Source organism: Rosa chinensis, chromosome 5 (genome assembly GCF_002994745.2).
Source record: "Rosa chinensis cultivar Old Blush chromosome 5, RchiOBHm-V2, whole genome shotgun sequence".
Classification (NCBI taxonomy): Eukaryota; Viridiplantae; Streptophyta; class Magnoliopsida; order Rosales; family Rosaceae; genus Rosa; species Rosa chinensis.
Window position 1 is genome coordinate 69,423,823 of NC_037092.1, and position 12,657 is coordinate 69,436,479.

The 12,657-nt window shown below is 38.7% G+C and overlaps 3 protein-coding genes across 3 annotated transcripts; all 3 read left to right on the forward strand.

The window, feature by feature from the left end:
* LOC121049030 lies at positions 1-1,052 on the forward strand. The gene is made up of 3 exons (XM_040505439.1): positions 1-268; positions 351-479; positions 765-1,052. The coding sequence occupies exons 1-3, from the start codon at positions 27-29 to the stop codon at positions 982-984; spliced, it is 591 nt and encodes a 196-aa protein (XP_040361373.1). The 5' UTR covers positions 1-26; the 3' UTR covers positions 985-1,052.
* A 3,077-nt stretch (positions 1,053-4,129) lies between these two features.
* Positions 4,130-4,917, forward strand: LOC112202352 (uncharacterized protein YraH). The gene is made up of 3 exons (XM_024343339.2): positions 4,130-4,325; positions 4,402-4,564; positions 4,652-4,917. Exons 1-3 carry the CDS (start codon positions 4,201-4,203, stop codon positions 4,787-4,789), a joined length of 426 nt encoding a protein of 141 aa, XP_024199107.1. The 5' UTR covers positions 4,130-4,200; the 3' UTR covers positions 4,790-4,917.
* Positions 4,918-9,769: 4,852 nt separating this feature from the next.
* Positions 9,770-10,813, forward strand: LOC112163932. Its single transcript, XM_024300191.1, has one exon. It carries the CDS (start codon positions 9,770-9,772, stop codon positions 10,811-10,813), a length of 1,044 nt encoding a protein of 347 aa, XP_024155959.1.
* The last annotated feature ends 1,844 nt before the right edge of the window (positions 10,814-12,657 follow it).

Sequence of the window (12,657 nt, forward strand, 5' to 3'; positions counted from 1 at the left end):
GAAGAGTATCAACCCTCTTTCTTCTGATGAAGTTTAACATGCTTTTAAATTTTTTGGGACTCCTAAGGAAATCCCACAAACTTTTCTTCAGAAATGGGAAGGCTGTGTCCTCCATGACCCTTCTCATAATACTCGTTAGGTCTTTCCTCTTGGTGATTAATTTCTACACCCTCAAACCAATAATCACTGGTTTTGCAATCAAGGCACGCTTCCTGGCAACTACGAGTCCCAGAGGCGCTGAATTCGCAGATCTTGTAACTGCTGCCAAGTACGAGTTCGGATATTATTTCTTGGACTAGAATGGATTTTCATTTTGGGGTTGTCTTTTACCTCATTGTTTTTTGCAACAGTCTCAGTCTTAGCATCAGCAGTATCATACTGTGGAAAAGACTTGTCCATCAAGGAACTTCTACCAAAGGCACTGAAGTCATTGAAAAGACCATTTGTACATGGTTTTACATAACACTGCTTGATCTAGGTTATTTTTGATTTCTCTTTGCCTCTGTTGTTCCTTTAGTGCTGATTTTCAATCTTCAGCTCACCATCTCTGCTTTTGCTATAGTCGCATGCATTCTAGCTCTAGTTGTTTAGACTTATCTAGCTGTAGTGTGGAACTTGGCACTTGTTGTTTCGGTACTAGAAGAAAAATGTGGCATGGAGGCACTGGGAAAAGCTGGACAGCTTATTAAGGGATCAAAGCTACGAGGATTTTTTCTGAATGTTGTTATAGCCACCTCCTTGTGGTTGTTATTTGTTTTGTACAGGATTGTCGCTAAAGCTATACCAGTAAAAGCAGTGATAATTCCATTGCTCCTCTTAAATTGTATCAGCTGCCTCATAGCTATGGTTTCGCGAATGGCATACACAGTCCTGTACTATGAGTCCAAGGCGACTCATGGTGAAGAGCTTGAACGTACTGCAAGGAAGCTTGGACATGCTAAGGTTACCTCTGATACCCCTCTTATCAATGCAGATGCAATTTGATGAAGAATGTCACTCTTTCGTAATCGAGTGTATATTTTTGCTTGTGTTGTTAGTTTGTAACCACACATATGCGCTTCTTAGTATGTAGTCTTTGCTTGTGTTCATAAGGTAACCTTGCTTATAAATGAAGGTGTTAATAGGTTTTACGATACTGAAAGCCAAAAACTATGGTGTAGGATTGACCTCTTGATTATGCACCACATCTGTTATTACACCTCAAGCAGTTCTCCATACAATGGAGATAGAAATAAATCACCTTGGCCGTTTGATACTAATAATTGGCGAGTTAAGAAAAAGTTGAAGGGTTTTTGTACATTTACCTCATTTCTAGAGATTTTTTTCCCACTTACCCCATTAAGTTTTTTTAATTTTTTAATTTCCTCTTACCCAAAACACTCTAAAGAAGTTTTCCCTAATACCCCATTAATATTTTTTTGTTTTTTAATACCATTTCACCTTCACCCCTTTGTTACTTAGAGAGAGAAAGAGAAAATGGAAGAGAGGGAAACCATAGGAGATTTCGCCGGAGTCCAGTCACGGGCCACCGCCCACCGGATTTTTCTGAAAACCTCGCCAGAGATCCCCAAATAGATCATCGGAGATTTCATAGGTCGTCGGAAATGTTTATTGCCCCAATAGAGGGGCCATAAACATCTATTGCCCTCAAATAGACGTTTATTGCCCTCCAATAGAACTTTCGTTAGTCAGAATGAGAACTAATTTTTCTAAAATTAGACAAATGAAATTTTAATTAAAGAAAAAAAACGAAGAGATTATATCAATTTAAAAACGTCTATTGCCCCCCAATAGACGTCTATTAGGGGGCAATAGACATTTAAAACTTTTTTTTCTTTCCTTCTGTCCTGTTACTTAAAAAAAAAAAATCTAGAAATTGATCTGGCCACCCAGAGAAAAGCTCTGGGCACCCAATCAGAGTTCAAGGAGTTCAACCGTGAGACGTGAACGATGACGCCGTCGATCTTCTCACCACCACCTGTAAATTCCAATCGTCTCCAATCTCGGCATCCATCTCCAATCTCAACACGCCTAAACACAGAAACTCCAAGCAGCCGGTCGCGGAAATGACTTCATTGAGCTGGAAGGGCCTTCTTCATCAAATCTCCAGCAAGAGAAGCTACTACAGCTCTCAGACTCCCTCACATCGGCGCTGAATCTATTGTAGCTCTCGGACTCATTCACATAAGTTTCCAGTAGTAGATCAGAGACAGAAGACGGCAGAGGTCCATCGTTCGGAGACAGCGGTGGGGGGAGAGAGAGATGTCACCAGATCAGAATGGGATGCGAGCGCTGGCCGAGAGCATGAGAGAGAGAGAGAGAGACATCGTCGGTCTGCAGAGAGAGAGGGAGGGGAGAATGATGAGTGGCACATGATAGTTTTTTAATTAGGTCAAGGGTAATATCGTCACTTTTATTTTAAATCGGGTTAGTGAGAATAAAAATCTCTTGTTGGGATAAGTGGGATGATTTATATTTTGATGTTTTGGGTCAAGAATCCAAAGTTGAAACCCTCTAATGCTAGAGATTTGACGACTCTCTGTCCCCTTTTCCCCGTCTTTCGACTATTATTTCCTCTCTTATTCCCAGGGGCGTAGCCAGGAATGACAGAACGGTTGGGCTAATTTTATACATACAAAAATTAGCAACAACCCGATACAGAGATCCATTCCCAATTATCAACCCATCATCAACAACCCATTACCCATCAGCAATGACAATCAATTATCAAACATTCAACAACATAACAACCCATTCCCACTACAGCAATGACAATCAATCAACCAAAAATCCAAAACATTCTCAACTCCCAATTATCAACAACAACCCATCAGCAATGATAATCAATCAACAAAAATCCAATACCTGGGATTTGGAACTCTTAAAGGCTGGAAGGGGGAAGCAAATGGGGACAGTGCCACTGCACCACAGCCCACGGGGGAGAACCGAAGAAGAGGAGAGATGAGACTCCTGAGAGTCGACCTACATCATCTGGGAACATCCCACACAATCAATCAACCAAAAATCCAAAACATTCCCAAATCCCAATTATCAACCCATTACCCATCATCAACAACCCTTCAGCAATGATAATCAATCAAAAAAAATCCAATACCTGGGATCTGGAACTCTTGAAGGCTGGAAGGGGGAAGCAAATGGGGCCAGCGCCACTGCGCCACAGCCCACGGGGGAGAACCGGAGACGGGGAGAGCTGAGAGTCGACCTACATCATCTCGGATTGAAGCCTTGAAGGAGTCGCACTGCGACTGTCGCAGAAGCGCAGTGGATCCGTGGAGGTGGGCCGTGGGCAGGTGGCTTGGTGGCGGAGGAGGTGGCTCAGGCGTGGAGTGGTGGAGGTGGCCGTGGCTCGGCGGACTGCCGGAACTAGCAAATCGAACCTGGAACTCTGGAAGGCTGGAAGGGGGAAGCAAATGGGGACAGCGCCACAACCCACGGGGGAGAAACCAGAGAAGGGGAGAGCTGAGAATCGACCTACAAGCAGAAGTATATATATATATTTTTTATTATTGAGCTATACCCATACTTGATCGATTTTGGGCCAAATTTTCCCTTGGGCTGTAGCCCAAGTAGCCCTTGTCTTGGCTACGCCCCTGCTTATTCCTATGCTGCAACTCAGTCATTTTCACAGTAACCATCATGAATTAATCGTGCACTCTGCATGCGCATGCGTTTAATGGACTAACTAACTAATATTGTTTTACCGTAGAAGTAAATCAACAGGAGGTTTGGAGTTGAATATCATGTATCCATATAAAAAAGAAATACTTGAAAGAGATCTTTCGTTTAACATTATCAACGTCTTTGTTGCTGGTATCAAGCTATACATTTTATAGAGTCAACTCTGTAAATTAAACTGTCGACAAAATTTCGTAAAACGACTTGTCGAAAAGTAACGATGTAGTAAACGACGGAAGAAAAGAGATCAAGAAAAGAGATAAACTGTCCTAGCCTCTTCAAACCACATGGCAGCACTCTGTGAGCTGACCACATGCAGAACCTCCACCTGCCACCTCCACAGTTCCTTACCACATGCCACGTACTTTCTTATTGGATTCAGTCACAAACGTCCACGATTGATCTGATCAAAATTCCAACTCCTAAATAAAAGCTCAAACATCACCTTCATCAACCTCCAAAATCGAATCGATTTCAGAATTACTGAACCGAATCCAACCAACAATGGCGTCGAATCTAAACCCAGCATTTGCCTACACGGTGGTGTACGTGAAGGACGTAGCCAAATCCGCAGCCTTCTATTCCAAAGCCTTCGGCTACGCCGTACGTCGTATAGACGAGTCTCACAGGTATATAATCACCTTCCTAAGTATTAATCCACAATCACTAGTTCTAAACACATTGATGATGATTGAATATATACAGATGGGGAGAGCTTGAAAGCGGACAGACGACGATAGCTTTCACGCCGCAAAACCAGCACGAGACGGACGACCTCACCGGAAAAGTTCAGAAGCCGAGCTCCGGGAGTGAGAGGCAGCAGGTTGAGGTTTGCTTTGCGTACCCCGACGTCGACGCGGCCTATAAAGTAATCATTAAACAACCTGTCGTCTTGTCATTGTTCCCCTAGAGTTTATGGTTTGTAGTAATTTGTGTGTAAATGCTAATGTTTCAGAGGGCGGTGGAGAACGGAGCGGTGGCGGTCAGCGCGCCGGAAGAGAAAGAGTGGGGCCAGAAAGTGGGGTATGTACGAGATCCCGATGGGATCGTGGTGAGGATGGGAAGCTACGTCAACGAACCGAAGCAGGGTTAACTTCAGTTTAATTTATACAGATCGATATACATACTCTGTGTGCTGATGATGAATAAGTGTTTTTGTGCTTCCCAGTGTAACTAATAAAGTTAGAAGAAAGAAGAATTTGAAGAACTTTCTTTCATCAAGTCTTGAATGAAGGGCTTGTTTGCAATGCTTCTGATAGATAGGCTTTAGGGATATTGTCACATAACCGTCGAGGGAAGTAGGGACCAAAAAGATCGAACTGGATCCTTTGGTTCGTTGGCCAGAAGCTGGATCCATCGGCTCGACGTCTGTTGTTGGTGTTTGGATACATTTTCAAAAAAAGGCAGGTGTTCCGACAGCAACAACCGGAATGAATTTAAATTATATACAAAATTTTCTGCGATCAGAAAAAAGAAAAGAGTGACTATAGTAGATGCCGACATGCGGTTATTAACAAGGTTTTAAAATATCTGCCATATTTCTATTATATCTCCTGATATCTTCCTTTTTCAATAGACTTATATATCTTAGGGGGTGAATATCTTATCTTTTACCATTTCTGTGAAATTTCTCCGACACCATCAAATATCTCTGATATATTAGATATTTGGGATATATTCTAGATAAAGTGAAGAAATATTTGTAAAATCTGATTAAAAAAATAAAAAATAGACTAAACTCAGTAATTCTTTAAATGCAAATCTGTGTGAAGAGAGATCTCCTCAAGGCAAATATAAGTGAGGAGAAATATCCTCAAGGTGATTCTGGATGAGAAGTAATTTTCTAAATGCAAATATGTGTGAGGAGAGATTTAGTTCTGTATAGTCAGTGACTGTAACTGTAACTCTGTATGTGGTCTGTAACTATGTACTCTGTAGTTGAATAATAGAAAGAAGCAAAGGAACCGTTTGGCATATCAGAAGTTGGAAAAGCTTGTATACTGCTACTATAACATGAAGCTGCGGCTACGAGATAGACAGGCAATGATGAATGTGGTCAATGAAAACAACTATATAGATCTACTTCATGTTGCAAGTGAGCCGCTTGATAATGGCATTGATCCACTTCATTATTGGATTATGCCTGCACACCTCAATGATGAAGCTGGAAAACCTCTTCCACAAGTTGTAGAAACTGCAACTAATACTATAATCAACATAGAGAGAGTCTTATATGAAGAAGTTGTTAAAAACCGATGAGATAATTCAGATAGTTCTGATGACGGTGGAGAGGGTGGAAGTGGAACAGGTAGTGGAGATGAAAGATATGAATATAGACAATCTTCTATGGATAGAGGATTAAACCCATTTACCGGCCTGTGAAGGTAATTTTGATCATACCACCCAAGATGAAGATCACGGAGTGAGAACAGCTGGTCATGGTGCTCAAGAGAAGACCCGATATGAGAGGAGGACTAGAGGTGCAACTGATGATCAAAGTACCCAATCTGATGTTTCTTCAATTGCCTTAAGTTTTGACTCTATCAGTTTAGGCACAGAGCGCAGTGAGATCTCAAATGAATCTCATGAAGACAACAATCAATTTGGCTATGACGCTTATGGATATAATCAATATGGAGAAATATATGATCAGTTATCCATGCCAGTTGGATTCATCCTTATTATCCCCTTATAGGGAAAACAGTCAGCAGCTCTAAAGAGATTTATAACTATCATGTTCATCACTACAATTCGTATTATATGGATCATATATTTTGATCTCATTATTGCATTTTCATAGGCCAGGGACCGACGTTTCAACCACCTAGAGTCTCTCTTTGGATATAGATGAAGTTGACATTCATATGTATATATATATTATTCTAATAAATTGAGTCTTTCAAAAACAATATATTTTCTCCTATATCCTTGATATATCCTCGTTATTTCTGATATCTCCATTTTTTAAAGTTCTGATTGATATTTAAAACCGATATTTAAAACCTTGGTTATTACCGGACTCTGATCTTATAGCATTTGAATGTTTTATATAATTTAAATTAAATCATTACAAAACTTCCCCTTAGATCTTTCTATAAGGTAGAAGGTACAAAATGAGCACTATTCATTTTTCGTTTTAATTAAGGGTCTACGATTACAATGACTTTTCATTAAGAGTAGTGCTAGAGACACCAAATATTTATACCAAATTTATATACCGAATGATGTGGCTGGTGCCAACTCATCAAAGAAATTGCTAACATAGACTTTCTCTACTAATTTTTTCTTTATCAAAAATTAAAAATCAAGAAAACCTAAAACCATTGCAAAGTTCCATATATGGCCGCCATCCTCATCGAGAGGAGATCATCTACCATCAGATGTAGATCTAGTTGGTTGGGTGAGGCTTTTTTCTCCATTTTCAATGTTTCACTCATTTCACTCACCTTATTCACCTGTCTTGCATGATATTTTTGGAGGACCTTTTTCTTCCAATAAGACTATTGGGGCCTATTAATCAACACTCCTTGGATACCCCCAGAATCTAGATGACAAAGCAACAAGGATCTTCCATCAACAAATATGGTAAGGCCAATAGCCAATAAGTCACAATTAACTGCAGACATAATACGATCCCCAATTGTTGGCACTGAATATAGCCCAATCTCTAATTGATTCTTTAATTCAAATTTTTAAAGTTCAAATGTCTCGAGGAAATCATGAAAAGAGAGGGAGTAAAAGAAGGAGAAATGAACTTAGGTAAGTTTGGATGGCTTTTAATTAATTCATTAATTCATCTGACAACAAAGGCAAAAGTTCTAGCACTTTTTCATGCTCCGGTTAGGAAGGGTGAAGCAAGAGTGGATGCAAGAACAGCGAAGCATGAGTGGATGCTCAAATGTATAAGGAAGAAGATAATTAATGGTCTAGGTTTAATTTTATCTTGTTTTTTTTTTTTTTATAATTTTTTTTTTAAGGAGAAGCATAAAATTGTATTATTTCCATATCATCACCATCTTAGAACCAAAATTGATGACAAAGCAGGTGCCACATCATTTGGTAAGGAGTTTTGGTATAATTTTTTGGAATCTCAAGCATTTTCCTTTCATTAAATGGCTTATGAAGATGAATATTATGATATGGTGCGACTATTTATTGATGATGCAAAGGCATAGCATTATGAAATCTCGCAAGGAGATCAAGAAGAATTGTAATAATGTCCATGTCTTGCATCTTTGGCTTGTCGCACCCATCATAATAGACTCCATAAGCATATCTAATGAAAAGTCACTGTAGACATCATGAACTCCTAAATTGAAAAACAGATTATTTCAAAAAAAAAAAAAAAAGGAAAACAAATAGGAGACGTCTCATTTTGCACGTTCACCCAAAAAGAAAAAAATGACCACACTCCATCTAAGACATCTAATAAGAAGTAAGTTTGTAATAAAAAAGAAAAAGGTGATTTTTTATAACTTCACTCACATTTGGACCTCTAAATGCTATAAAGTCCTTGCCTCCTTGGTGATAACTAGGCCTGTAAATGGACCGGGTTCGGATCGGATCGACCTAAATCCAAATCCGTTTACTAAAAAAACAATTCGATCCAAACCCGCTCCGTTAACCCGGCGGATCATTGATACCTCGATCCAAATCCGTATCCGTCGGATTAACAGATACCCGATCCGCTAATCCGATCCGTTTATAATTTCAAATATTTTTAAATTTTAAATAGTAATATTAAATTTATATCATAATATCTCATAAGATATTAATAAAATATTAAAATAACATGATCTACATGAAGAGTATCACCAAAAATAAAATTACATTATCAAAAATAAAATTATGAAGACTGCCTCTTAGATTTCTGCCAAAAAGTAATATTAGAGATCTTTAATATTTTATATTTTATATTTTAAAAAAATAATAATATATTAATAAAAAATAATATTTTTTTATCACTGAAATGGGTCGGATCATTAACGGATCGGATCGACCTAAATCCAAATCCGATCCGTTTATTAAACGGGTTAATGGATTCGGATCATTAACGGATCAACGGATCAAAATGTTCGATCCAAACCCGTTTAATAGCTACGGATCTGGAGCGGGTCCGAATCAAAATCCGGTCCATTTACAGGTCTAGTGATAACCGAAGCTACTAGTCCCCTCCTCATTCCGTATGAGTGCGTCAATTGGGCATCGGCTTTGCAAGGAGCCACAATAAACTCTAACTATATACATTCGACAATTTTATATCTAGCTTTCAAGATTGATCTAGCATTCAAGATTGCTCAGAAGTTTACTTGGAATATTGAATGTGCCTGTATTTATAGTTTTATATTTGTTATAAGGATTAAAATATCTGCGAAATCTTTGATGTATCCCCTCATATATCTTTTTTTTGAAGTGACCGATATATTATAGAGAAAAAATAACTTATCTTCAACCGTTTTTGCAAAATTTCTCTGATATCGTCAAATATGTTCGATATGTAAGGTATATAGGTCTATATATCCCAATAAAATAAAATATATATGTAAAATCTTACGAAATAGAAAATTAAAAAAGTTACTCAATTATTCACACAAAAACATACATTATGAAATATGGAGGTTATGTAGGGTGTAAAATTTTAAGAATGGTTTCTAGTCATATTTACAACACCATATATGAGGTATATGTTGTTAACATAATGGATATATCTTTGCTGTTTCATTCCTTATCGCATATCTGATATTTATTTAATTAAATTTATCTTATATGTTTTATCAATTAAGCATATTTAATATTCATAATACAAGTGAACCTGAAGTTTCACTACTGCTACTCGAGCCAGAAGTTTCGAGTACATATCCGTTTGAACCCGAAGTTCAAAAATACGGAATTTTAGAACCTGAAGTTCTAATCATAAGACCACGAACCTGAAGCTTCGTGTATATAATTGCGATCCAATGTTCATTTATTTTCGAACCTGAAGTTTCGATATTGATTACTTATTTGTTAAGAACCTGTAGTTCTAACACTATACATGGATCCTAACATACCTCATCTTCATTGTGGCAGGAAGATGACGAATTTGGCAAAATTGGATTTTGTCGCCCTTGACATCTCTGGCAAGAACTACCTGTCTTGGGCCCTTGATGCAGAGATTCATCTCGAAGCCCAAAACCTTGGGCCTACAATCAAGGAAGGAAACTCAGCGTCCCCGCAGAATAAAGCTAAGGCTATGATTTTTCTGCGCCACCATCTCCATCAGGGATTGAAGGACGAGTACTTAACTGTCAAAGACCCACTTGAGCTATGGACAGGTTTGGCAGATAGGTTCGTTCACCAAAAGACTGTTGTGCTCCCTAGAGCACGTTATGAATGGACGCATCTGCGCCTTCAAGATTATAGTTCTGTGATATATTATAATTCTGCCATGTTCAGGATCACCTCCCAAATGAATCTTTGTGGAGAAACTGTAACTCAGGCCATGATGCTTGAAAAAACCTTCTCCACTTTTCATGCCTCCGATATGGTCTTACAGCAGCAATACAGAGAAAGAGGATTCACCAAATATTCCGATCTCATCTCTTGTCTTCTGGTGGCTGAGCAAAACAATGAGCTCTTAATGAAGAACCATCAGTCTCGCCCCACAGGATCACAACCATTCCCTGAAGCGAATGCTACTTTTACTAGTGGTTATGGCAATAGACGTGGTGGAAGGCATGGCAAAGCCCGTAACCGTGGTCATAGACGTGGTCAGGGTCGACAAAATGGCCAAGCTCGTGGGGGCTACAACCAGCAGTTGGGCCCAAGGAACAATGCCAAGATTACTAAAGGAAATGGTCAGATGATCAAACCTCATAAAAATGAAGACAGTGTTTGTCTTAGATGTGGTGGTAAAGGCCATTGGGCTCGCACCTGTCGTGCAGAAGACCATTTGGTGGCCCTCTACAAAGCTTCCTTGAAAAAGAAACATGTGGAGACAAACTACATTGACCACTCTGACCCTTGGGATTCATCTGAGCCTATAGACATTACTCCGCTCGATGTCTCAGATTTTTTTGCGAACAATGGAAGCAATTTTGATGATATGACCAGTGGTGGAATTCTTGACGACTACTAGTTGTCAGCCTATGTTTAGGCATTTTTAAAATTTTCTTCCTACATTAGTCACCTTTTGTTTAGGCCTCTGATTTTTTTTAGTTTGGTTTGTTCCTAGCTATTTTGCAAGGCAATAAAAAGAAGTTTTTTTTCTGGATATTTTTTTGCTCTATCATGTGGTTTATGATGCATTAATTAAATTGCATAAGGGGCCTCCCTATATTTTTTTTTTCTGGAGCTCATTAATTAAATTGCATGTGGTCTATGATGCATCTATTTTTTTTGACGTCAAGGAATTATGATGGGTGTATATATATATATATATATATATATATATATATATATATATTTTCTCTCGTACCCAAATGAATGACTAAATTGTTTTTATCTATAAATGATCTATAATATCATGTTTTACTGCCTTAGTCAAACTAATTAATTAATTATTATTATTATTTCTTTTATGAAGGCATGAACATGGATTTTGGATGCTCTCAACTTATGAAGGATAGAGAAGAAATATGTCTTGCTGACAGTGCCACTACACATACGATCTTTCGCGATCAGATTTATTTCTCCACTTTAACGCCTTCTAAAGCCAATGTGACTACTATCTCAGGTCCTGCAGACCTGATTGAAGGCTCTGGAAGAGCCCACATTAGGCTACCCAATGGAACTCAATTGTCCATTCAAGAGGCTTTATATTCTTCGAGATCCAGAAGAAATCTCCTCAGTTTTAGAGATATCCGTTTAAATGGATACCACATTAAGACCACGAATGATAATCATGTGGAATATCTTTGCATTACATCCAATAAAAACTGCCAAAAGCATATATTGGAAAAATTAGTTGCCCTATCATCTGGGTTGTATTACACAACCATTCAACCAATTGAGGCATACCATGTTGTGAACCAGCAGTTTAAAAATCAACATACATTTATGCTTTGGCATGACCGTTTGGATCACCCTGGGTCCACCATAATGCGTAGGATCATTACAAATTCCAATGGACATCCATTGATGACTAAACATATTGTTTTGCCAAGCAACCCTTGCAAAGCCTGCTCACAAGGGAAATTGGTGGTTAAACCATCTTATGCAAAGATAGATATCGAATCCCCATCTCTTCTACAAAGAATTCAAGGGGACATTTGTGGACCTATTGACCCATCTTGTGGACCATTTCGATATTTTATGGTCCTGGTTGATGCCTCTACAAGATGGTCACATGTTTGCCTCTTGTCTACCCGTAATGTGGCATTTGCCAAACTACTTGCTCAGATAATTAAATTACGAGCTCAATTCCCGGACTACTCTATCAAGTCCATTCGTTTAGACAATGCTGGTGAATTTACATCTCAAACGTTTGATGATTATTGCATGTCTATGGGAATTGAAATTGAACATTCAGTTCCTCATGTTCATACACAAAATGGTTTGGCAGAAGCTCTTATTAAGAGACTTCAAATAATAGCTCGCACTTTGCTAATGAAAACAAAGATGCCAGTTTCTGCATGGGGACATGCAATTTTGCATGCAGCAGCTTTAATTCGGTTGAGGCCCATAGCCAACCATCAATATTCCCCATTACAACTTGTTTCTGGGAGCCAGCCCAATATCTCCCATCTTCGAACATTTGGTTGTGCTATTTATGTGCCTATTGCACCGCCACAACGAACAAAAATGGGCCCTCAACGTCGATTGGGAATCTACATTGGTTTTGATTCACCATCCATTATTCGGTATTTAGAACCCATGACATGTGATACCTTCACCGCACGGTTTGCAGATTGCCATTTTGATGAGACAATATTTCCGCCGTTAGGGGGAGATAAGACTGTTCCAAATGAACGTCGTGAATTA

Bases quoted from the DNA above. Each gene is read 5' to 3' on its own strand.
- LOC121049030 (XM_040505439.1), top strand. From the start codon at position 27: ATGAAGTTTAACATGCTTTTAAATTTTTTGGGACTCCTAAGGAAATCC. The intron at 269-350 runs GTACGAGTTCGG...TTTTTGCAACAG, and splicing joins GATCTTGTAACTGCTGCCAA to TCTCAGTCTTAGCATCAGCA. The intron at 480-764 runs TTATTTTTGATT...TGTTTTGTACAG, and splicing joins ATAACACTGCTTGATCTAGG to GATTGTCGCTAAAGCTATAC.
- LOC112202352 (XM_024343339.2), top strand. From the start codon at position 4,201: ATGGCGTCGAATCTAAACCCAGCATTTGCCTACACGGTGGTGTACGTG. The intron at 4,326-4,401 runs GTATATAATCAC...GAATATATACAG, and splicing joins CGTATAGACGAGTCTCACAG to ATGGGGAGAGCTTGAAAGCG. The intron at 4,565-4,651 runs GTAATCATTAAA...CTAATGTTTCAG, and splicing joins ACGTCGACGCGGCCTATAAA to AGGGCGGTGGAGAACGGAGC.
- LOC112163932 (XM_024300191.1), top strand. From the start codon at position 9,770: ATGACGAATTTGGCAAAATTGGATTTTGTCGCCCTTGACATCTCTGGC.